The following is a 26,581-nucleotide window of genomic DNA, read 5'->3' as shown; positions in this document are numbered from 1 at the left end:
AGGGTGGTGTCATCTGCATATCTGAGGTTATTGATATTTCTCCCGGCAATCTTGATTCCAGCTTGTGCTTCTTCCAGCCCAGCATTTCTCTTGATGTACTCTGCATATAAGTTAAATAAGCAGGGTGACAATATACAGCCTTGATGTACTCCTTTTCCTATTTGGAACCAGTCTGCTGTTCCATGTCCAGTTCTCACTGTTGCTTTCTGACCTGCATACAGGTTTCTCAAGAGGCAGGTCAGGTGGTCTGGTATTCCCATCTCCTTCAGAATTTTCCACAGTTTATTGTGATCCACACAGTCGAAGGCTTTGGCGTAGTCAATAAAGCAGAAATAGATGTTTTTCTGGAACTCTCTTGCTTTTTCGATGATCCAGCGAATATTGGCAATTTGATTTCTGGTTCCTCTGCCTTTTCTAAAACCAGCTTGGACATCTGGAAGTTCTCGGTTCACGTATTGCTGAAGCCTGGCTTGGAGACTTTTGAGCATTACCAGCGTGTGAGATGAGTGCAATTGTGCAGTAGTTTGAGCATTCTTTGGGATTGCCTTTCTTAGGGATTGGAATGAAAACTGACCTTTTCCAGTCCTGTGGCCACTGCTGAGTTTTCCAAATTTGCTGGCATATTGAGTGCAGCAACTAGTGGTTGGTAAATAAAGTGAAAGTGAAAGCGTTAGTCCCTCAGTCATGTCCAACTCTTTGCAACCACACGGACTGTAGCCTGCCAGGCTCTTCTGTGCATGAGATTTCCCAGGCAAGAAAACTGGAGCGGGTTGCCTTTCCTTCTCTAGGGGATCTTCTCAAACCAGGCTCTAATGTCTTCTGTATTGCGGGTGGATTCTGTTACCATTCTAGCTACCTGAGAAGCCATACCATTCCAAAAAATCATCCCAGCCCCAACTTTTTTCAGTTTTATACATAATTATCTTTACTGACTTTTTTAAAGTAAGCAAAATTCTATAAAGCAATTATCCTTCAATTAAAAAACAAACTTTTTAAAAAAGTAAGCACTTTAAGCCTCAAAGCTCTGTTCAAAGTCAAGAGATTACGAGAAACTCTGTAAATACAAAGGGTTATAGAAATAGTTTATCAGAACAGTGAACAACAATGAAACTCTTTGGGTCATTCTTTCTGGTAATGTTTACATTCACATTAAATCAGTCATTAGAAAAACATGATATAAACTGTACAAGTGAGCTTTCCTTGACTTCCTTTTTAATATAAGGAATTGGTTATTTCCTAGGCCTCATTCCTTTGTCATCTTATTGAAAATATTGGCAAATAGTAGAGCAGCAGAGAAGGGATTTAATTCTACAAACTGGGACTTAAATAGGACTGTTGCATCTGTGGTGTTCATCATTGTTCCCTCAGCTTTTAGCTCCAAACCTGGCACACAGTAGATGCTCAGTGAATCTTGGCTGAACGAACGAACCAGTACGAGGTGGTCCTGTGTGCAAACCTCTGGGGAGGCATTCTGGGCTAAGTAAAGATGGAGTCAGTTCCTCTCTTCAGAGTTCACAGCCCAAGCTGGGGATGGGGTGGGACTGTGGGCAGGGAACAGGCACAGACTTAAATAGCTGTGCTGAAAGACAGTGTGATAACCACCAGCATTTGTTCAAGTAGTATAACAATAATAAACTATCTATTTAGTAAATTATCTATTTAGTTTATTATTGCTGTAATGTCATTTCACAGTTTATGTAATATTATATTCATTTGGTTCTCCCACAATGGGGCGGACACTTCTTAAAGGACAGATTGTAGGTGCACGGGAGTGGGGGGATATATATGAGAGATCAGAAAAGGCTTAGAGGAGATGGGGTTTGAACTTGGCCTCAAAGGATGGATAGTCAATAGACTTCAACTTTATTTGAATACATACTCTGTGAACCCCTGGGTTGGGAAGATCCCCTGGAGCAGGGCATGGCAACCCACTCCAGTATTCTTGCCTGGCGAATTCCATGGACAGAAGAGTCTGATGGGCTACCGTCCATGGAGATGCAAAGAGTCAGACACGACCGAGAGACTAACACACACATACTATGTGCCAAGCCCTTTTCTTGATGAACTCACTTGATCCTCATGACAGACTCTGTGGTAAACCCTATCATCTTACAGAAGAGGAAACGGAGGCTCCATAAGGTTAAATAAGCTGCTCAAAGGCACGCAGCTGGGAAGCCTCAGAGCCAGACTATCTGGCTCCAGAGCCCCAGCTCTTATCCATGAGGGAATACTGCAGTTATTATAGGCGACCATGGTGCTGTGGGTAGTGGGGAGTGATCCAGGTAGACGGTGACTGAGCTGCGGGGGTAGGGCTTGAGGTTAGAGTGTGCCCAGAATGTTTGGGGGAAAGTGAATTTACAAGAGGTTGGCAGGGAAGTTCAGTGGGATGGAAAGGGTAGAAAGGCAAGGGGGAATGACCAACAAGAAAGGACGGCTAAATGAATTGTACCAAGATGTTATAGTAGAATCTGGTATAAAAGGAAGTATTTTCATGATATACATGACTTTTGAAAACAATGGCTACTACTCATAAAATCTTACCATAATCCAGGAACTGGAACCGTGTTCACCAATTCAGGTGGCTTGTCTCATTCATCCTTCCTGCAGTGCTGCTATTGCTATCTCCTGTTTAAGATGGGAGTCTGAAGACTCGAGAGAATATATGACTTCCTCTTACCTAAGTTATACCTGTTTGATGCCTCAAACTCTTAACCACCTGAGCTTAATGGCTCTCTGTTAAAAGTCAAAAGATGGTCGAGGGGGTGGGTATAGCGTGATGTCATTTTTGTGAAAAGAAGAAATATACACACACACATAAATGCATACATATATATATATATATATATATATATATATATATATACAGGTCTTTATTGACTTACAATGAGGTTACATCCCAATACCCTCATTGTAAGTTGACAATATTAAGTCGAAAATACATTTGATACATCTAGCCTACTGAACTTAGCTTAGCCCACCGTAAACATGCTCAGAACACTTAACATTAGCCTACAGTTGGGCAAATCATCTAAAATGAAGACTGTTTAATAATAGTGCTGAATATTTCATGTAATTTACTGACTGCTATACTGGAAAGTGAAAGCAGGATGGTAGTTAACGACACAGAATGGTTTTAAGTCTATCAGTCTTTATCCTAGTGATTGCTTAGCTGACTGCAAGCTGTGGCTGCTGCTACTGCCCAGCATCATGAGAGAGTGTGCTGCTAGCCCAGGGAAAGCTCAAAATGGGAAGTACAGTTTCTACTGAATGAGCATCACTTTCACACCACTGTAAAGTAGAAAAATTGTAAAATGAACCACGTTAAGTTAGGGGCCATCTGTATATGACATTCGTAAGCTAAACTATAAATAGTAGTTGCTTTTAATTTTTAAAAAATAATAAATATTTATTAATATGTATTTGTACTTTTGGCTGTGCTGGGTCTTTGCTGCTCTGAGAGGGCTTTCTCTAGTTACGATGAGCAGGAGCTAGTCTTCTTGGCCTGCTCGGGCTTCTCACTGCAGTGGCTTCTCTTGTTGCAGGGCACAGGATCTAGGGTGCTCAGCTTGCTTTCGGTAACTGCAGCACATGGCTGAGTAGTTATGGCTCACAGGCTCCAGAGCACAGCCTCATTCGTTTTGGAACCGGGCTTAGCTGCCTCTTGGCATGTGGAATCTTCCTGGACCAGGGATCGAACTGGTGTCTCTTGAATTGCAAGGCAGATTTTTAACCACTGGACCACCAGGGAAGCCCTGACGGTGGTTACCTTCAGAGAGCAAAATGGAATGAGCCAGGGTATGACTTAGTTTTCCCTTTACATACTTTCTGTGTTGTTTTTATCCTTCATAATAAATTAATGAATATAGTGATTTAATAATAAATTAATGAACACTATCTTAAAAATAAAGTATTAATTTTAGCATACATTATGCTAAAACAAAAGTTAGCAAGGATGCAATTTACAAAATTTTTATAGGAATTTGGATTATTTTATACATATTAAGGCCTACTGAAGGTTTTTGAACATGTGGGCAATTCTGGAGAGTAATTATTGAAAAAAGAATGCTATATGGGTGAGGCTTGTTTATTTGTTTTTGTTTTATTTGTGTCCCTTTTAATGCCATTTTGTCATTACTGACATGCCATAGGATCAAGCATTATTTTGCTCTGTTGGTTTCCAAAGCACTTTGTCAATTTTTTTTTTAAAAGCTGCCTATCATTTATTTTATTTTTTAATTTGTGGCTGTGCGGGGTCTTTATTGCTGTGTGGGCTTTTCTCCAGTTGCAGGAATCAGGCCCTACTCTCTAGTTGTGATGTGTGGGCTTCTCACGGGGGGGTCTTCTTTTGTTGTGGAACACCAGCTCTAGGGTGTGTGGGCTTCACAGTGGCGGCTCACAAGCTTAGCTGCTGTAAGGTATGTGGAATCCTCCTGGACCTGGGATCAAACCTGTGTCTTCTTCATTGGCAGGCAGATTCTTAACCCCCGGACCACCAGGGAAGACCACTTCATCAACTTCTAACATCAGTTACTTGTTTATTCTGTTTAGTGTATGCTCTCTGCCTCTGCCTTAAGCACGAGAAGAGAGTTTCTGTACGTTTTGCCCACTGTTACAGCCTTAGCTCCTGGAACAACTTCTGGCATAAAGCAAGTGTTGAATCACTTTGTTGAATGAATTAAGATTTTTAGTAGACTTTATTTATTTAATAACAAATGCTTCCCTGGTAAGCTCAGACGGTAAGGAGTCTCTATGCAATGCAGGAGACCTGGGTTTGATCCTTGGATTGGGAAGATCCCCTGGAGAAGGGAATGGCAACCCACTCCGGTATTCTTGCCTGGAGAATTCCATGGACAGAGTAGCCTGGCAGGCTACAGTCTATGCGGTCTCAAAGAGAGTCAAACACGACTGATTGGCTAACACTACCCTTGTTAACACAGTTGCTGCAGTGAGGTAATTTTCTGTTTGGGCTTCCCTGGTGGCTCAGCTGATAAAGAATCTGCCTGCAATGTGGGAGACCTGGGTTCCATCCCTGGGTTGGGAAGATCTCCTGGAGAAGGGAATAGCTACCCACTCCCGTATTCTGGCCTGGAGAATTTCATCAGTTTTAAAATTCACAGCAAAGTTGAGCAGAAAGTAGAGAGAGCTTCCATGTACCCCCTCTCCTTGATTGCTTGCATAGCCTCTCCCATTGCCAATCTCCTTGTCTCAGTGGTGCATGTGTTATGACTGATGAACCTACAATGACGTATCCTTATCACCCAAAGTCCATAGTTGATGTTAGGGTATACTCTTGGTGTTGTACAGTCTATGGTATAATGTCATGTATCCAACCTTATAGTATCACAGAATAATTTCACGGTTCTAAACATCCTATGTGCTCTGTCTATTCTGCCCATCTATCTAACTACTGATCTTTCTATTGTTTCCATAATTTTGTCTTTTCCAGAATGTCATAGATTTGGAATCATCCCATATGTAACCTTTTGATATTGGCTTCTTTCACTTATTAACGTGCATTGAAAGTTCTTCCATGCCTTTTCATGGCTGATGAGTTCATTTCTTTTTAGTGCTAAATAATATTCCATTGTCTGGACGCACCACTGCTTATTTATCCAGTGAGTTATAATTTTGTGTGTGTGCGCTAAGTCACTTCAGTCGTGTCTGACTCTTTGTGACCCCATGGACCGTAGCCCTCCAGGCTCCTCTGTTCATGGGATTCTCCAGGCAAGAATACTGGAGTGGGTTGCCATTTCATCCTCCAGGGGATCTTTTCCACCCAGGGACTGAAACTGTGTCTCTTACATCTCTTGCATTGGCAGGCAGGTTCTTTACCACTAGCCCCACCTGGGAAGCCCCCAAATAGCAGAGGAGGGTGTCTAATTTTAGACAAAAAAAAAAAAAAAAAAACAAACAGGAATGAAGAAGGCAATTTCTAAAGCAATAAAACAGTTGCTTTGAGGTACTTGGAGGGGGTGCTGAAGATGGAGGTCGTGAGTGGCTTTTGGATGGAAATCGAGTTCTTTCAGCCCTTCAGCCTCTGTTTCTGAGTGCCCTCTGTGGCTGGCTGAGTGCTGAGGCCTGGAAGGTGTGGAGATAAGAAATCAACCCTGCCTTGTGGATGCTGGGGGTGGGCGTGGCCACAGACAGTGGGCGGGCTCTGGGGGAAACAGGCTGCTCACCTGTGGATCCTCCTCTCTTCGAGCAGATCAAAGAAGGGGGCAAAGCGGACCTGGTGAGCTCTAGACTGCGGGCTGGAGACGAGGTGGTGAACATCAACGAGGTGGCACTGAGCAGCTCCCGGAGGGAGGCCGTTTCCTTGGTGAAAGGATCCTACAAGACCCTGCGGCTGGTGGTGCGCAGGTAGGCAGGACGGGTGGGCGCCAGGTTCCTCCTGCGCCTCCCCCTCCCATAAAGAGCCTGTTCTTTAAACCTCACCATGTGGATTTTATGTTACCCCACCCCCCACCCCATCCCCACGTAACTTTCCTTGTTTCTTGCCCATCTTGTGGCCTGTGAAGACATTTTAGATATGTCTGTCTTGTGAAACCCTAGTTTTCCCAGCAGGTGTTGGCTTGGCAGGGTTCACTGTACTTTCCACATTTCTGGGCTTGATGGAAAGTGACCCTGATCCCCGATGTGGTCAGAACTCTATGAGGTGTTGTCTCCCTGTGGGACAAGAGACAGCCTCAGGCTTGGAGACTTGGAGCGCATTCCACTTACCTGACCTACCCCCGGGGTAGGGGATGTCAAAACAAGTGAATTCCTGCTTTGGTTTGGTTTGTTTTGTTTCTCTGGTTGTGATAGTGATGTTTCCTTTGTTGGAAAAGGTTTGCCTTGTGATTGGTTTACGATGCCTTAAAGTTAGCTTCCTAGTTCCAGGAGAACACCTCTTGGTGGAGGGAATTACCTGTGGAAGGAAGTTAAAACATTTTTTGCAATCATTATGACAAACCAAGCATTGCTGGAGATATTTTACATTAACATATATAACTATGTTCATTTAGTCTGCGCAGAATCTGGTGAGATAGCTATCATTATCCTCATTGTATAGGCAAGATGGTTAAGCAGGTCCCTGAAGGTTGCGGAGCTGATAAGTGGATGAGCCACAGAGGAGTCTAGATGCTGCTTGTCCCACTTCACCAGGCCACTTGAGCCTTATTACCCTGACCTACTAAGTCCCGGGCTTACACATTTAGGTATTTCTTCATTTGGGTATTTCTTCATTAATCAGGTTTTGGCTACCTCACCTGGCAACTAAATGTTATAATATTTGAGGATGTTTAAGTTGGCTGGAACTTCAGGAGTCATTAATCAAGCCATGCCACTTTTCAGATGTCAACAGTAAGCTGGTCTCATCAGGCCTCACATAGTCTCTTAAGTCAAAGGTCTACAGTCTCTGGGCTTCTGAACAGTCAGTAGAGGCATAAGACTAGAAAGAAAGTGAAAGTCGCTCAGTCGTGTCTGACCCTTTGCGACCCCATGGACTATACAGTCCGTGGAATTCTCTAGGCCAGAATACTGGAGTGGGTAGCCTTTCCTTTCTCCAGGGGATCTTCCCAACCCAGGGATCGAACCCAGGTTTCCTGCAATGCAGGTGGCTTCTTTACCAGCTGAGCCACAAGGGAAGCCCAAGAATACTGGAGTGGGTAGCCTACCCCTTCTCCAGCGGATCTTCCCGACCCAGGGATCAAGCTGGAGTCTCCTGCATTGCAGGCGGATTCTTTACCAACTAAGCTATGAGGGAAGCCCAGATTAGAAATGAAGTGCACAGTAAATGTAATGCACTTGAATCATCCCCCAACCATTTCTCCATCCCTGGCCCATGGAAAAATTGTCTTTCACGAAATTCGTCCCTGGTGCCAGGAAGGTTGGGGACCACTGTCCTAGAGTTCCATTCACTCCTGCATTCATTTATTCCTTTAAGTTCACTGTCTGAGGCTATGCTGAGGAGAAAAACTACTCCTCCCAGCCACAAAAAAATAACAGCTATGGGTGTGGTCCCACCGTGTCCCCAGGCTCCAGTGACTCTGCAGTGTGCCGGGCTGGGTCTGGTTTCTCTTCAGGGCCTTCTAACTAGATCTTGCTTCTCTGGTGGCCAGTGATGCAGAGTGGCTCAAAGCATAGGCACCAGAGTCAGATTGGGCCTGGGTTCAAATTCTAGGGCTGTCATCTTCTACCCATGTGATCTTGGGAAATTACTTAGCCTGATTGAAGATGCCAAAGAATGCCCAAACTACCGCACAATTGCATTCATCTCACACGCTAGTAAAGTAATGTTCAAAATTCTCCAGGCCAGGCTTCAGCAATACGTGAAACGTGAACTTCCAGATGTCCAAGCTGGTTTTAGAAAAGGCAGAAGAAACAGAGATCAAATTGCCAATATCCACTGGATCATCGACAAAGCAAGAGAGTTCCAGAAAAACATCTATTTCTGCTTTATTGACTATGCCAAAGCCTTTGACTGTGTGGATCACAATAAACTGTGGAAAATTCTGAAAGAGATGGGAATACCAGATCACCTGACCTGCCTCTTGAGAAACCTATATGCAGGTCAGGAAGCAACAGTGAGAACTGGACATGGAACAACAGACTGGTTCCAAATAGGAAAAGAAGTATGTCAAGGCTGTATATTGTCACCCTGCTTATTTAACTTATATGCAGAGTACATCAGGAGAAACGCTGGGCTGGATGAAGCACAAGCTGGGAGAAATATCAATAACCTCAGATATGCAGGTGACAACACCCTTATGGCAGAAGGTGAAGAGGAACTAAAAAGCCTCTTGATGAAAGTGAAAGAGGAGAGTGAAAAAGTTGGCTTAAAGCTCAACATTCAGAAAACTAAGATCATGGCATCTGGTCCCATCACTTCATGGGAAATAGATGGGGAAACAGTGGGAACAGTGGCTGACTGTTTTTTTGGGCTCCAAAATCAGTGCAGATGGTGATTGCAGCCATGAAATTAAAAGATGCTTACTCCTTGGAAGGAAAGTTATGACCAACCTAGACAACATATTAAAAAGCAGAGACATTACTTTGTTAACAAAGGTCCATCTAGTCAAGAGTATGGTTTTTCCAGTGGTCATGTATGGATGTGAGAGTTGGACTGTTAAGAAAGCTGAACACCGAAGAATTGATGCTTTTGAACTATGGTGTTGGAGAAGACTCTTGAGAGTCCCTTGGACTGCACAGTCCAAAGAGATCTAACCAGCCCATCCTAAAGGATATCAGTCCTGGGTGTTCATTGGAAGGACTGATGCTGAAGCTGAAACTCCAATAGTTTGGCCACCTCATGTGAAGAGCTGACTCATGTGAAAAGACCCTGATGCTGGGAGGGATTGAGGGAAGGAGGAGAAGGGGACAGCAGAGGATGAGATGGCTGGATGGCATCACCGACTCGATGGACATGAGTTTGAGTAAACTCTGGGAGTTGGTGATGGACAGGGAGGCCTGGTGTGCTGCAATTCATGGGGTCACAAAGAGTCGGACACGACTGAGCGACTGAACTGAACTGAACTAATTGAAGATTCAGTTTCCTTATTTTTAAATCGGGATTAAAATACCTACTTTACAAGGTGATTAGAGCAACATAATGAAATACTCTACATGGTTACTCTTGGTAACAACAGATGTTGCTGCTATTATTTTTATTATTTTTGGCCAACTCTAGGCATTATTTGTGGGTCAGTGTTTTAGCAAAGCAAGCATTCATCCTGAACACGGTGACCGACTTCTCAAATAGATGGGTAAGGAAGGCTCAGGACCATTAGGCCTATTCCTTGTATCCTGAAGAGTGTTGAAAGCTTTGAACTCACTTTGATACTGGAACCCAAAGCCAGTTTGAGAGCTCTAGCATGTATCTGTGGAGGATGGATGGCGGAATCCACACTCAGAATGTTTTGACGGGACTCTGGTTATCGATTAGATTCTGAAGAGGGCTGTCTTGTTTCCCAGTATGAACAGTGGTCATTCTGGCTTCCGGTTATGCCTTCTAGTTGATGGTGACATGAGGTTTGAATTATTTTGTCTAGCAGAATAGGCAACAGACAGTCCTGGGATTGAAATCTGGCTTTGTTGTTTGCAAATTGTATGACCTCAGGTTCTCTTTTATAAAGCAATAATAGGAAATAATAATTCCTGCCTCACAAGGGAATTGTGAAGATTTAATGTACAAAGTCTAAGTACATAGAAAATGTGCACTGTTTGCTCATTATTATTCTGAATTGAGTTAGAGGCAGACAGCAATATGGAGTATCGTCCTATTACCGAACATGCTGGTTGCCTGGTTATCAAGAAGCCCCCACCCTCACCCTCTCGTGGAATTTAGGAATGTTAATTCACATCATCGAAAGACATACACCAGAATGTCAACACATTAGCTCATTTTGAAGAAGGCAACTCTAAGTGGAATAACTATCCCAAGGTGACCAAGAATCAGTATACTTTATCCCCACAGGAAAACGAAATAGGAAGTCTGACCATAACTAGGTCAGGAGGTTGCGTGCTGATCTCAGACTGAAGAGTGGGTCTGAGGCGCCAGAATGTGCTGGCCTCCCCGCTGTTGGCCAGGTGGCCCATCTTTCCACGAGGAACGCATCTGCCAGGCGGGCCAGATGCCCGCGCTTTTGATTCAGGGCCCTTTCCCCTCTGGACCGCAGGGAAGCATTCTGCCAAAGCGCTCCTCTCCCATCTCGTGACTTCTCTGCCCTCCACTCAGAATCCCCTTTCTGATTGACACATTCTTTCTTTAGATGTGTTAATGGGATCGATAAAGTTACTAAAGAGTCCTTGCACTCTGTGCTTTTGCTGTGGGAAACATTTTGTCTCTAAGATCCCTTTTGAATATGTCTTATCTCATCTATTATGTTTTGGTTTTTAAAGTTGAACTCTCGGAAAGAAGGTAGTCTTTATTCCTCATACATCTTTACCAACTGAGCTCCCAGGGAAGCACATATTTAGAGATGGGGATTTATGAACATGCTCTGGGAGATGTGGATGGACATTCCGCCCCTACATTGCAGAGAACTGGGTAGACGCCCTTATACTCTGGATTAATCTGGCTTTGTATAATAGTAGAGGTGTTGCTTTCTTGAGGTCTTACCTTTATATCTTGGCACATGTCATGTCCAGAAATGTCATTTCATTTCCTTTCACTTGATTCTGACAGAGAATCACTTGTGATATTTCATTTACTTGTGTCTGACTCTTTGTGGTCCCATGGACTGTAGCCTACCAGGCTCCTCTGTCCATGGAATTCTCCAGGCAAGAATACTGGAGTGGGTTGCTATTTCCTTCTCCAGGGGATCCTCCCAACCCAGGGATCAAATCCAGGCCTTTCACATTGCAGACAGATTCTTTACCATTTAAGCTACCCAGGAAGCCCATTTTATTGACTAGCTTTCCTTTTTTTCCTAAGTGATCTTTGTATTTTTGAAAAAAGATCTATGTGGCTTCCAGGAAATGTGATCAGGGAATCTGTTTCCTGGAGAAATCATTTGTGTAGTGAAAATGTATATATATCAGCATTTCCATCTGTACCTGCCTCCTTTTCTCTTAAAGTTAGTTTTGGGTGGACAAGGGCAACACCTCAGGTTGGCAGGCTTCCTCATCCATCATAAATATGTCAAGAATGCAGATCAGGGTAGTGGTGTTTATATAAGTTTTAAGAGTGTTTTACCCAGTGACTAAAAACAATCAAAAGTAAAACCACCTTCTTAAAAGGCTACAGTGACAAGAGAAATGCAGTTTCAAGTGAGTTGTGGGTCAGTGGCCTTAGGAGATCTGCTGACCCATAAAGAAGGCAGGGGTTAGTCCTCTGGGAGGAGGGAGTGAAGAGGTGACATGGATGTTCTAGGACAGAGACTGTGTCTGCTGCTGAATACACAGAGGTCTGCAGCTAGTGGTGGATAAATGGAGAAGAAATGATGCAATGTGAAGTGAGCCAAAGAAAAGATCTTCAAAAAGGAAAACAAACATCTCCTAGTTGAAGGGAAACTGAAGAAGGAAGGACAGTACAAAGGATGTAAATTAGGAAAGCAGACAGGTACACAAATAAGAGTCAGTACTCAAGACCCTCTCTAAAATCATCGGAGACTTTATTTGGCAGATAGGTGTGAAGCATGCCCTATAGCCACTAACTGTTGAGAATGAATGGAAAGCAAAGACAGGGGAAACGGTCTTCTGGTTTCATTTAAACCCCTGGGGTGATTCAAGGTTCTTTCAGTACCGGGAGTACTCACTGCTGTTTGCAAATACCCTACATTTTAAATTAAAAAAATCAGAGGCTACATTTCCCTTTCAGGACAAAACTGTTAGGGTTAACTGCTGGGGATGCATCTAATCTCATGTTTTCACCCTGAGTTGGAACTCTGATTCCTGTCCTGAATCAGATCCTCAGAAAGGCCTTGTAACCAGTGGATTTGTAACCTCAGTAGAATGTCCTCCAACCCCCATTTTTCTTGGCAAATCCAACCCCCCAAACTTCTGCATTAAGGTGCTAACTTTGCCAAATAGTATCCTACTCCTAAATTTGGTACCCATGGTTGGTTTGGCAAAGAAAAGTTTTGGGGATATTTTTCATGGTAAATGTTTTGTGATTTTTTTGCAAGGCTCATGTAAGCCATTGGGAGGTAGAATTCATCCTTTCTAGGTAGAAAGGACATGTGAGACGGTGATGCGGGCATGATGCTGCCTGGAAAACAAGTCATTTAATTTATTTGATTCTCACCTCAAAGGATTGTAGTGAGAATTAAGTGAGAAATATGTCCGTTCACTATATAGTGTAGGTGATTGAAGAATGAACACTTGAAATTGCGTATTTGTGAAATATATTGCCTCTTTTTTATATTTTTTTTTTTTGCTGCCTCCCAATGTCTTTTTAAAAATTATTATAAAACTTTTTATTTTGTATTGGAGTATGGCTGATTAGCAATGTTGTGACAGTACAGGTGGACAGCAGAGAGACTCAGCCATACATATACATGTATCCATTCTCCTCCAAGCTCCTCATCTACCCAGGCTGCCACATAACGTTGAGCAGAGTTCCCTGTGCTATACAGTAGGTCCTTGTTGGTCATCCATTTTAAACACAGCAGTGTGTACTGGTCCATCCCAAAGTCCCTAACTTTCCCTTCTCCCCATTCTTCCCTCCTAGCAACCATAAGTTCATCCTCTAGGTCTGTGAGTCTGTTTCTGTTTTGCAATAAACTGCCTGTTACAAGAAGCCCATTTTCCTGTCTAGAACATAGCACACGATTAGAGGTTCCATTGAATGGGAAGGGTGTGTGGGAAAGTGGCCTTTCCAGGCATAGGAGGCAGCATGTATGATTCGAAACAGTAGACAGAGGGTGGGGAAAAGTGAGCCCCCTTTAAAATGAAATCTCACTCCTGAATCTTCCCGCTATCCCTGCAAATTTGGAATAGCTTCTCCCCTTCCCCTTCACTTAGTCTATGAGCTTACATTACTTTACCAATAAAGGTCCATCTAGTCAAAGCTGTGGTTTTTCCAGTAGTCATGTATGGATGTGAGAGTTGGACAATAAAGAAAGCTGAGTGCTGAAGAATTGATGCTTTTGAACTGTGGTGTCAGAGAAGACTCTTGGGAGTCTCTTGGACTGCAAGGAGATCCAACCAGTTCATCCTAAAGGAAATCAGTCCTGAATATTCATTGGAAGGACTGATGGTGAAGCTGAAACTCCAATACTCTGGCCACCTGATGCGAAGAACTGACACCTTAGAAAAGACCTTGATGCTGGGAAAGATTGAAGGTGGATGGAGAAGGGGCCGATAGAGGATGAGATGGTTGGATGGCATCACTGACTCAATGGACATGAGCTTGAGTAAGCTCTGGGAGTTGGTGATGGACAGGGAAGCCTGGCGTGCTGCAGTCCATGGGGTCGCCAAGAGTCAGACACGACTGAGTGACTGAACTGAACTGAACTGATGAGCTTACATGTTAGAAGGGAACTTTTTTTTTGGTTTCACCATGTGGCCTGTGGGATCTCAGTTCCCTGACCGGGGATTGAACCTGGGCCAGGGAACTCCTGGGACTGTTGATTTTTTATTTGACTGAATATATATGTTTGAGGAGAAGAAGGAGTAGTAAAAGATCACATTTTACGGAAAAGTGAGATTGAGGAGAAAGGAGGGTGACTTTGTTACACAAACAATAGCCATTTGTCTAAAATACAAGTACTCCCAGGCTTCCTGACTTGCCCTGTGTTTGGACTCAGATTCCTGTCCTGAATCGAATCATCAGAATTAGCAGGGGCCAGAGTGAAAATCTGGGTCTTGTCCCTTTCAGCCCAGAGCGTTGCCTGGAGGTAGACATGACGGAACCGCATCCAAAGATGTGTAGGGACTTGCCCAAGGCCACATGCAAGTAGCCTAAAGGAGCATGGAGGTCTCTGAGAAGTAGGTTTTGGAACGTTTGGCATCTCAAGCAGTGAGCTAGTGCTTTTCACCTGGCTGCCTTTTCCCTTAGAAATATTTGTGATGCTTAAAAAACAGGCATTGGGACTTCCCTGGTGGTCCAGTGGTTAAGGCTCCTCCTTGCCAATGCAAGGCCACAGGTTTGATCCCTGGTCAGGGCATTAGGATGCCATTTGGCACCACCAAAAGATAAAAAGTATAATAAAAGCCTTTGAAGATTTAAAAAAAAAAAGTTTCAAATTAAAAAAAAAAAGGGCAAAAAAACAAACCCAGAAAAACCAAATAAACTGATTTTTTAACTCATCTAGGAAAAACTAGATTCCCCACTGACCTTGAACTTCCTGGGGAGTTCAGAGGAAATGCATCTCTCTGCCCTGTGCACCCTGCTGGCGGGAGGCTCTCCATTAACCTCTGGAAATAAAACTATTTGTTGCCTTACAGCTGCTGCCTCTGACCCGAACAAAAATGGTGATGAGATTAAGTTCACCACCACCCTCGGCCCACGCTTCCCAGAGCAGACCATCCCACATTTCTGAGGGTTAGCAGCATAATTCTTTTTATAAACGGGCGGATGACTTAATCGGAATGGAATCAGATGGGTGGCTCCCACACCTGCTACCTCCGTGTCAGGTTTCCATGACCTTTTTATGTCTGGATTGAGCTGTGAGACTGTAACTCGCCAAGGATCTGCAAGTCAGTGATCTTGTAAGAAGAATCTGGTAATGAGCACCATGCTTTAAAGGTCCTCTTGAAGAATACAAAATTAGTTCCAATAACTATTCATTAAAAGAATTTTTGCAAATCAGTTCCTTTTCCAACTCATGGTTACATTTTATTTAAAAAGAAAGAAACACTTTCTTCCATATTATCACTATCCCCTCCCCATGTTCTGCACACATTTTTGCCACCTACCTGCCCTCAAACCTGCCTTACTCTTTTCACTTTAAAAAGTGGCTATATTCTTAAAGCATCTTAGTCTTTGCTTAACCACCTAACATCTTTTTGAAACTAAAACAATTTAAAGAAATTGTTCAAAAAAAAAAAAAAAGAAATTGTTCATTAAGAGCTTTGAAAAGCAAATTGAAAAGTAAATCCTTATTTTTAAAGCAACACAGTTTGAAGAGAGAGTGGAAAGTTTTCCAGAGCATGAAAAATATCTGTTGTGTATTTTTCTTCTTATATATTAGCTGTCTTTAAACCAGCCTGTGCCACCTCAAGCTGCCAGTTCTCAGATATGAGATGACAAACAGCTTGGGAAGAGAAGTCCATGTCATGGGGATTCCAATCACAGCTCTGCTGTATGCTGGTCATGGTACTGCGAGCTCAGATCAATCCCTCTGAGATTAAGTTTCTTTTTTTTTTTTAATTAATTTACTTTTGGCTGCCCTGGCTTCTCATTGTGGTGGTTTCTCTTGTTGCAGAACACAGTCTCTAGGCACGTGGGCTTCAGTAATTGTGGCTCCCAGGCTCTGAAGCACAGGCTCAGTAGTTGTGGCAAACAGGCTTAGTTGGTCTGGGTAATGTGGGACGACCCACATCGGCAGGTGGATCCTCAACCAGTGGACCACCTGAGAAACCCCTGACTGTGTTTCCCTGTGTGTGTCAGTCGTTCAGTCGTGTCCAACTGTTTTTGACCCCGTGGACTGTAGCTCGCCAGGCTCCTCTGTCCATGGAATTCTCCAGGTATACTGGAGCGGGTTGCCATTCTCTTCTCCAGGGGATCTTCCCAACCCAGGGATCAAACCTGGGTCTCCTGCATTGCAGGCAGATTCTTTACTGTCTGAGCCATCAGGGAAGCCTTTTCTTGTGATTGTCCTATTTAATGCACTAATTTGCCTTGTTTGTGTAAATGAGGGTATAGGGATTTTAAGTTTCTGATTATACCCTTTTTGCTCAGAGGAAATGTAGTTTGAAAGACAGTACCAACTAGGCCCAAGTTCAGAATGAGAATTCAAAGAAAAAGACCACATTCTCTGGAGAACTTGATTAGGAGTCGTTCTGATTCTGAAACACATCAGAACTCCTTGGTGGGAGGCTGAATACAGAAGAGGACCCTCAGACTGCAGAAGGAGCTCTGAGACAAGTGTCTTTCATCTCCTGGTGTATGAAATTTAAAAATGGCTAGGTTATATGGGCACATGTATGTAGCACAGGCTGAGTCATTTGAAAAGGTAGTGTTCTTGAGCATAAGATGTGGCCTTTAGGGAAAATCATGATGTCAAAAGATAATTCTGAGGTGGACAGGTAGAAGTTGAGGACAAATAGAAATGGAACAATAATCTTTTTTAAAAAATTAATTAATTGACTTATTTATTTACTTAGTTTCTGGCCATGCTGGGTCTTCATAGCTGCGAGCGGGCTTTCTCTAGTTGTGGCGAGCGGGGCTACTCTCTAGTTGTGGTGTGTGGGTTCCTCATTGTGGTGGCGTCTCTTGTTTTGGCACACAGGCTTAGTTGCCCCAAGGCTTGTGGGATCTTCCCGGACCCAGGGATCAAACCTGTGTCCCCTGCCTTGGCAGGCAAATTCTTTACCAGTGGACCACCAGGGACATCCAGGAACAATACTCCTTTGATAGACAGTTGCAAAACTGTTCCTAAAGCTCCAGGCACTCGGTGACAGCAAACATGGCCTCTTCTCTCTCACCTGGACCCAGAAGCCACATGAGAAAGATTTTTGTCCCTTGTGCCTGTATTAGTTGCTCAGTCGTGTCCAGCTCTTTGCAACCCCATGAACGCCTCTGTCCATGGGATTTCCCAGGCGAGAATACTGGAGTGGGTTGCCGTTCCCTCCTCCCTTGTAAGTTCCAAGAATGTCTCTAGGGGTATAAAAGGGGCCTCATGCTGTGCACTGTGGCTGAGTCGTCTGTCGGGGTGGGGGATTGCAAGAACCAGTGTCCCCTGAGGACATCCCCAGGCAGTAGGGACAGCTCTGAGCTGCTTATATGCACCTCCAGCCTCCCTGCCTCTCCAACCCTTGCGATGACCCTCTCGCCCCGCTGCCCGCTCCCATACTTTGCTTGTCCTTTTGCTCTTCTACTCTCTGCGCTTTTTCACTCTGGCGAGGGCTGCAGATACCTGGGACAGGAACACAAACCCCAAACCGCAGTAGGGTTTGCATCCCCTCAGAGGACCCAAGACTAGTCTTCCCCAGAGGGGGAGTCAGGAGAACTGAGAAATGTGGTAACTTACCCTCTAAGCATTTTTTCCACTTGAGCAAGTGGTTGAGAGGATGGGAAGGAGGCAGCTGCAGTGGCCTCCGACCCCCAGAAACTTTTCCAGGAGGCCTGGCATCATGGGAATTCGCTCAGTATGCTTTGAGGAGGTATTTCAATCCTGCTGGGACCAGACTCAGAGCAGTTTTTGGCTTGCCTGGAGTCTTAGGTTTGAATGTCACTGTCTAGAAGTCTAGTATTTGATTTCCTAACCAGTTGTTCCTTCCCGTGGAAAATTCATGTAACACATTATTAGGTTTCCTAAGAGGTATGCAATAAGACTCCCTTACTGTTATAAGAAAAGGGACATTTTTCCTGCGGCACATAATGATAACTGCTATTTTTATTCATTGGGTTACATATGCTCACCGGCTATGCACTGAACACTAGCCATGTACAAAGGAATGCTGTATTGTTCCCTATGAAGGAGGTTTGATGATAAAAGACCGTGTTTCATTCCTGGGATAACATGGTCTTACCTGTGACAAATGTATTCCAAGCAGGAGTCACCCCTCCATGCCCAACCGGTAACGACTGGCACTCAAATATCTGTCTGAGCCTTTGTAAAGGGTATGAAGTCTCAGGCTGAGATCACACAAAAGTTATGGCGGAAATCCTTTCTCCCAGTTCTAAATGTGGGCACATTAGTTAGCACAAATCAGTTTGGATGATGCTGGTTTAGAATATGAGCCAATTTGTAGTTCTGCACCCTTGCATCAAAATGGCTTAAAGTTGGGACTTCCCTGGTGGTCAAGTAGTTAAGAGTCTGTGCTTCTAATGGAGGGGGTGTGAGTTCAATCCCTGGTCAGGGAACTAAGATCCCATAGGATGGGCAGCATGACCAAAAAGCAAAACAAAACAAAACAAAAAAAAATGGCTTAAATAGTCCGTCTCACACTTGACGACATATTAATAGCAAATGAACTGATGCCTGGCTCCCCCAAAGATTCTAATTTAATTGATAAGAGAGTGTAGCCTGGCGTTGGATATTTTCATAGCTGCCCTCGTGATTCTAATGGGCAGTAAAGTTTGAGAACCATTGGTTGAAGCTGTAAGTCAAAGTGATAAAGAGAAACAATGAGTAGCTAGAGACTGACAGGGAGAAGAAAGATACGCAGATATGAGGGGGTCATGAGAATAGCAGCAGGAGAAGAATCAAGAAGGCAAATCAGGGGATTCTCTGGGGTCCAGTGGTTAAGAATCTGCCTTCCAGTGCAGGGGATTCAGGTTCAATCCCTAGTCAGGGGGTTAAGATTCCACATGCTTCACAGAGCAACTAAGCCCACGTGCTACAACTAAAGAGAAGCCCGCATGCCACAACTAAGACCCAGCACAGCCAAATAATAACACTGAAGGTAAAACATAACAAGAGTGATTTCCAAAAAGAGGGGGGAAAAAGGTAAACCAAGAAAGGCAACAAGTAGAGCAGAGCCTCAAGAATGGGGGCAGCAAAAGGGGGCGACAGAGGATGAGATGGTTGGATGGCATCACCGACTCAATGGATGGAAGTTGGAGCAAACTCCAGGGGATGGTGAAGGGCAGGAAAGCCTGGTGTGCTGCAGTCCACGGGTCACAAAGAGTCGGACATGACTTAGCGACTGAATAACAACAGGGTGCAAACACAGAGCCCCTGCTGAAGTCTCCAGACCTCCCAGGACCCAGAGAGGCCTGCAGGGTACTGGCTGCTCCAGCAGTGGCTTTTGCTGTCCCATTTCTATGACATCTGTTTCTCATGACTGCTGTATGGAGTGCCACTTCTTAAAAAGCTCATCAAGTGACACGTGGGTGTGGGCAGGGGCACACTTGTCTGGCCCTCCTGGGAACACCTGTGGCCCAAGCTGTTATCACGTGCCGTTGCCCCCGGGAGCTCATCTTTACTGGCAGGTGTTGGGGCCGCTGTTTTGAGCGGGTGGCACCACAGCCATCTACAGTTGCTGTGTTCACTCTACATGCCATTTCTGAATGGTGCCCCCGTGAAACCAACCGTGAGAGAAAGATGGCTTGATGCCATCGAACTTACTCAATCTAATGAGATGTACAGTGTGAAGACAACATCTAGAGGTCCCTAGAGATGGTGCTCTGTGGTGACCTGGAGCTGTGGGATGGGGGGAGGGGTAGGAGGGAGGCTAAAGAGAGAATATATGTGTACATATAGCTGATCTGTTTGCCAGAATACACAGAAGAACTGTACAAAAAAGATCTTCACGACCCAGATAATCACAATGGTGTGATCACTCACCTAGAGCCAGACATCCTGGATTGTGAAGTCAACTGGGCCTTAGAAAGCATCACTACGAACAAAGTTAGTGGATGTGATGGAATTCCAATTGAGCTATTTCAAATCCTGAAAGATGATGCTGTGAAAGTGCTACACTCAATATGCCAGCAAATTTGGAAAACTGAGCAGTGGCCACAGGACTGGAAAAGGTCAGTTTTCATTCCAATCCCTAAGAAAGGCAATCCCAAAGAATGCTCAAACTATCACACAATTGCACTCATCTCACACGCTAGTAAGGTGATGCTCAAAATTCTCCAAGCCAGGCTTCAGCGATACGTGAACCAAGAACTTCCAGATGTCCAAGCTGGTTTTAGAAAAGGCAGAGGAACCAGAGATCAAATTGCCAATATCCACTGGATCATCGACAAAGCAAGAGAGGTCCAGAAAAACATCTATTTCTGCTTTATTGACTATACCAAAACCTTTGACTGTGTGGATCACAATAAACTGTGGAAAATTCTGAAGGAGATGGGAATACCAGACCACCTGACCTGCCTCTTGAGAAACCTGTATGCAGGTCAGGAAGGAACAGTTGGAATTGGACATGGAACAACAGACTGGTTCCAAATAGGAAAAGGAGTACATCAAGGCTGTATATTGTCACCCTGCTTATTTAACTTATATGCAGAGTACATCATGGGCTGGGCTGGATGAAGCACAAGCTGGAATCAAGATTGCCAGGAGAAATATCAATAACCTCAGATATGCAGGTGACAACACCCTTATGGCAGAAGGTGAAGAGGAACTAAAAAGCCTCTTGATGAAAGTGAAAGAGGAGAGTGAAAAAGTTGGCTTAAAGCTCAACATTCAGAAAACTAAGATCATGGCATCTGGTCCCATCACCTCATGGGAAATAGATGGGGAGACAGTGGAAACAGTGTCAGACTTTATTTTTTGGGGCTCCAAAAGCAGTGCAGATGGTGATTGCAGCCATGAAATTAAAAGATGCTTACTCCTTGGAAGGAAAGTTATGACCAACCTAGACAGCATATTAAAAAGCAGAGACATTACTTTGTCAACAAAGGTCCGTCTGGTCAAGGCTATGGTTTTTCCAGTGATCATGCATGGATGTGAGAGTTGGACTGTGAAGAAAGCTGAGCGCTGAAAAATTGATGCTTTTGAACTGTGGTGTTGGAGAAGACTCTTGAGGGTCCCTTGGACTGCAAGGAGATCCAACCAGTCCATCCTAAAGGAGTTCAGTCCTGAGTGTTCATTGGAACGACTGATGCTGAAGCTGAAACTCCAATACTTTGGCCACCTCATGCGAAGAGTTGACTCGTTGGAAAAGACCCTGATGCTGGGAGGGATTGGGAGCAGGAGGAGAAGGGGACGGCAGAGGATGAGATGGATGGATGGCATCACCGACTCGATGGGCATGAGTTTGAGTCAACTGCAGGAGTTGGTGATGGACAGGGAGGCCTGGCGTGCTGTGGTTCATGGGGTCGCAAAGAGTCGGACACGACTGAGCAACTGAACTGAACTGAATGGCTGATTTGTTTAGTTGTACAGCAGAACTAACACAACATTGTAAAGCAATTATACTCCAATAATAAAATTTTTTAAAAAGAAAAGAAGCCCTCAGTGAAGCGAGCTCTTGAGCTTGTTTTATTTATTTCATCCATCCCTGTTTTTAAAAATCACACTTTGTATAGTCTTAGCACCAGTCCCCCATTTCTTGGGACCCAGGGATAGAGAAATGGTTTCTGGAAAGACTTGTTAAAAGCCACTCGTCACCACACATGTCCTTAATGGTACATCCGAGCTTTGAGGGTCCTGGCAGTTTTGTCCTGTTTGGGATAATTCCACTGTTAGAATATTGTTATCTCCTGTGCATATGTGCTCAGTCGATTCGGTCATGTCCAACTCTATGGACTGTAGCCCACCAGGCTCCGCTGTCCATGGGATTCTCCAGGCAAGAATACTGGAGTGGGTTGCCATGCCCTCCTCCAGTGGGTCTTCCCAGCTCGGGGATCAAACCCACGTGTCTTATGTCCCCTGAATTGGCAGGCAGGCTCTTTACCACTCGTGCCACCTGGGAAGCCCAAATGCTAGGGAATTAAATAATGTTATGTCTTATTTGATTCTAACTGCTTCAAGATCACATGTGACCTAGTAAGGTCCTGGCAAGAGGTTTAAAGTATAGGTTTAGAAATACTAAAAACCTCACGCAGGTGCTTAGCTTTCAAAGGCTGGGAACCCCTGGGTCTGTCTGGCTAGACATGACCCCTAAGGTTCTTTCTTCTATAAAGCTTCCCTGGTGGCTCAGATGTTAAAGAACCTGCCTGCAATGCAAGAGACCCAAGTTCGATCCCTGGGTCGGGAAGATCCCTTGGAGAAGGGAATGGCTACCCACTCCAATATTCTTGCCTGGAGAATCCCCATCGACAGAGGCTACAGTCCATGGGGTTGCAAAGAGTTAGACACGACTGAGCCACCTGTCATCTCATGGTTCTGTTAAACCTCTGGCATCCTAGCATGTGGCAGTTTTGAGGAGCCTAGTGTGTCCTTAGTAAAAGGCTGCAAGACCAACCTTATTCTGCTTCTGCTTCTGTCACTAACATTTTTTGTTCTGCAGCCCACTGATCTAGAACCCACCGTCACTCTTTCCACTTGCTGCCAGATTGTCTGTATAGTTCATCCGTGCATTTGAAAGATGCCATTTCTCCACTCCCCCCTCATTCTGCTGTCAAACTCCTGTCTGATGCTGTGTTGGCTTAGCAAGCAGGATGTGTGAAATTATCCCTGGGATGGTTGCTTGTCAGTGTATTTATGGTTTATAGGGGAGGGTTGCTACATTGTTTTTGTGAAGACTGTGACTCTGGCCTTTTTAAAAAATATTTTATTTTTGATTGTAGCATAATTACCTTACAATATTGTGATGGTTTATGCCATATATCAACATGAATCTGCCACAGGTATACATATGTCCCCTCTCTCTTCTACCCGCCTCCCACCTCCTCACCTCCCACCCCCCTAGGTTGTCACAGAGCACCTGGGTTCCCTGCATCATATAGCAAACTCCCACTGGCTATCTATTTTGAAAGGATTTTTTGAGTCTTTCCTTAAAGGTGTCTCTTGGGAATCAGCCTTTGGTATTTATTGATTATAAATGAACGAGGTTGACAAATCCTTTGACATGGAAAATCCTCTTTTGTGGAGCTGTCCCTGGAGTGAGATGTTTTTGTAACCTTCCATTCTTCACCCTCATGACTTTAAAGGAGCAAAAGATGAAAGAGAATCATTGTTTTCCACTAGCAGCTGAGTATTATTTACATTAAAAAAAAATAAGTTAAAAAAATTTTTTTAATCAATTTTACCCTTTGACTTGTTCCCTTGCTTCCTTCGGGTATTTGTTCAAATGTCAGCCTTGGCCCTGTATAGCCAGTTAAAAAATTGCAGCAGCAGCCCCCAAAATTATATTAAATTATTTAAAAAGGGGACTTACCTGGTATTCCAGTGGTATTCCACTGGTATTCCACTTCTACTGCAGCAGGTATGGGTTCCATCCCTGGTTGGGGAACTAAGATCCTGCATGCTGCATGGCGCAGCCAAAAAAACCCTTCCTACATGTCTCCAACCCTTCTTATTTTCACTTATGAGACATAGACTCCTAAAGTTATTCATTCTGTTTCCTCTCATTGGATGATAAACTCCTCAATGGCAGAGATTTTGTTCTGTGTGGTGTCCCCAGTGCCTGGAATGGTCCTTGGCACATGATACGTGCTCTGTGAATGTTTGTGGAGGAAAACATACCCAATGAAAGCAAAAATGTTCCCAGCAGCAGCTGTGTGGCCCAGGGGATGTGAGCACAGCCTCTGAGCCAGGTTGCCAGACTCTGAATCCCAGCTTTAGCATTTGCTGGTCGAGCGCCTTAACCTCTGACACAGTTTTATTATCAGTAAAGTGGATGTAACAGCAGTCTCTCCCTCACTGGTATCGTAAGCTGCTATATAAACATTGACTGTTATGGATCTTGTCACTGGAGAGGGTGTGCACCCTCTCTCAACTGAGGGTTTCTTTTTTTCTTTTTTTGCCACACCTCACAGCATGCCGGATCTTAGTTCCCAGACCGGGGATCAAACCTGTGCCCACTGCAGTGGAAGGGCAGAGCCTTAATCCCTGGACTGCCAGGGGAGTCCCCAGCGGAGGTTTTTAAAGCTGGTCAGCTGCAAGCTTGCCAGCCGTGAACCACCTTTACCGTCATATGGTGACTCCCTATCTGGGTGTCAGGGCAACTCAGAGGGAGCCCGAAACAAGGATGCAGGTGGATTCCTCATGACTCTGTTTGAGCCTCGGATCCAGACCGATCCAGTCAGCTGCTGCTGTTGCTGTTCAGTCGCTCCAGTCGTGTCTGACTCTGCGACCCCACGGACTGTACCCGCCAGGCTCCTCTGTCCATAGCATTTTCCAGGCAAGAATACTGGAGTGGGTTGCCATTTCCCTGTCCAGGGGATCTTCCCCTCACAGGGATTGAACTGGCGTCTCCTGCTTGGCAGGTGGATTCTTTACCCCTGAGCCACCTGGGAAGCCCTGATCCAGTCAGATCCTAGTCTTTTTAGGTTGTGTGACCCAATAAACCTCTATGCTTAAAGAAGGGGCTTCCCAGATGGCACTAGTGGTCAAGAACTCAGCCAGTGCAGGAGACATAAGAGATGCCGCTTCGATCCCTGGGTCAGGAAGATCCTCTGGAAAAGGGCCTGGCAACCCACTCTAGTATTCTTGCTTTGAGAATCTCATGGACAGAGGAGCCTGGTGGGCTATGGTCCATAGCGTCACAAAGAGTTGGACACAACTGAATCAACTTAGCACATACACATGCATGCTTAAATCGAGAAAAAAGAAAAGAAAAGAGTTCACTGCAGTGGGCAGGCTGAGCTCCTTCTTGCTGCCATCCCTGTTCCCTTATGGTCAAGAGTGTCATCACCAAACTCACCACACCTTTCACCAAAGAAGGATCCTGTTTGAAGGCTTTCTCCCCTCTGTAAAATGAGATTGAGTGCACCCCCGACTCCGTGCTTCTCTGGGTGAGGTAGCTCTCCAGCCCTCCCTTGGGGGTTAGGTCCTGGGAGCCCGGCTTTGGGGACGCTTCCTATGGCAGGGCCCGCCCATTACTGTGTCCCCAGTGAAGCCTCAGCAGAGTCAGGGGCTCTGCTGTCACCTGTCACTCCGAGGCTGGGACTCCTTTTTCAGTCCCCTCTTCCACGGCAGTGCTATGCAGTGGTTATGGGCACTGGCTTCCAATTGAACAGGACTTGGTCAGCAGCCTGCCCCTTACTGGGAGGGCTGGGCCCATTGCCTTCACCTCCCGATTTCCTTTTGTTTCCTCTGGGAAGTGATGATGATCATCGTTGCTTTGTATGAAGGCTGGGATAATAAAGACCACACGTGTGAAGGAAAAACCTGGGCGCTGGGCTGGCCACGCCTCCCTTCATTCAGGTGCCAGCCGGCGAGCCAGTGGCTGTGAGAGGAGGTATTTGCATCCTTCACTAAATTTCCCTGCCCCAGAGTCCAGAAAATGTGGCGAAAGAGCGTGATTCAGGGAGCAGGGATGGGCTTATGTTTCCTGCCAGTGAAAGTCAAACCCAAACTGGACTGAAATCAGATTTGTCAGAAGAAAGCAAGGGGAAAAGGTGACCTGCTGCTGACTGTAGATAGAAGAGAATTTTATGATGGTGGGGGTCAGAGGTCACTGACAAAGCCCCTCTCCTGACACCCCCCTCCCCCGAGGGATCTTTCTGGAGAAACTGCTGCCTGCTTTATGGAAGTTGAGGCACCCAGAAATGGAAGTGAGTGTGAAAATCACTCAGTCGTGTCTGACTCTTTACAACCCCATGGTCTGTCCTGGGAATTCTCCAGGCAAGAATACTGGCGTGGGTTGCCATTCCCTTCTCCAGGGGATCTTCCTGACCCAGGGATTGAACCAGGGTCTCCTGTATTGCAGGTGGATTCTTTACCACCAAAATCCCAGGACCAGAGACACAGAATTAGAAAGAGAAGCCAAGCTTGCTGACACAAGTCAGCAGTGTCAGGGCCCCTGTGACAACTCCAAGGCCAGGCTCTTCTTTCCTTTCATCTTATGGCTTTTCCTTCCTCGGCGCCAGGAACTGATCATTTGGTGTGTTCCTGTTTTATGTGATGATTCTCCCCTCTCACTTTTCATCATCTTTCATATATCATGTCATCTTCTGTAACAGCTCCTCAACGTGTGAAACACATTTAAACAACTTGCATCAAAATCAGCTGTAGTTCCTATTTAACATGCAAATGCCTGTACTCCCCAGATCAGACTGTCTGGGGCAGGGGGAGAGCCTGTTTTTGTAGCAAACTGGCCAAGTGATTCTACCGTCCACTGAAGCACGCAGCCTGTACTGCTAGGAGACGCATCGCAGCCTTCCTCTGGCTGTGAAGTCATTCCTGTGGATCTTTTTTTGTCTCTTTGGCCCACACTGAACCTCAGATGATGGGATCAGTGTCAATTTGAGCGATTCCATGGTTTTTCCTCAAGATGAAAGACTAGTTCCACGCCTCTTCTTGGCCATGGTATGTAAGTGAAATTCAGAATTCAGATTTTCAACCTTAAGTAGAGACTGGAGATGATTTTTGTCTTCTCGGAGCTCTTTCACAAACATTTTTGAACTCAACCCCAGTGCACAGTAATGTTCAAA

General features: G+C 44.9%; 1 protein-coding gene across 1 annotated transcript in view; it reads left to right on the top strand.

The window, feature by feature from the left end:
- SHROOM3 (shroom family member 3) overlaps nucleotides 1–26,581 on the top strand; it is a 318,796-nt gene that overhangs the window by 105,938 nt on the left and 186,277 nt on the right. The window contains exon 2 of the mRNA XM_043906411.1: nucleotides 6,206–6,360. Coding sequence (XP_043762346.1) covers nucleotides 6,206–6,360 — 155 coding nt within the window. The remainder of the gene's footprint in view (nucleotides 1–6,205; nucleotides 6,361–26,581) is intronic.

This window comes from Cervus elaphus, chromosome 6 (assembly GCF_910594005.1).
Source record: "Cervus elaphus chromosome 6, mCerEla1.1, whole genome shotgun sequence".
NCBI classification, from domain to species: domain Eukaryota; kingdom Metazoa; phylum Chordata; class Mammalia; order Artiodactyla; family Cervidae; genus Cervus; species Cervus elaphus.
The sequence above is the reverse complement of the archived record's forward strand: the minus strand, read 5'-3'. Positions and strand labels throughout refer to the sequence as shown.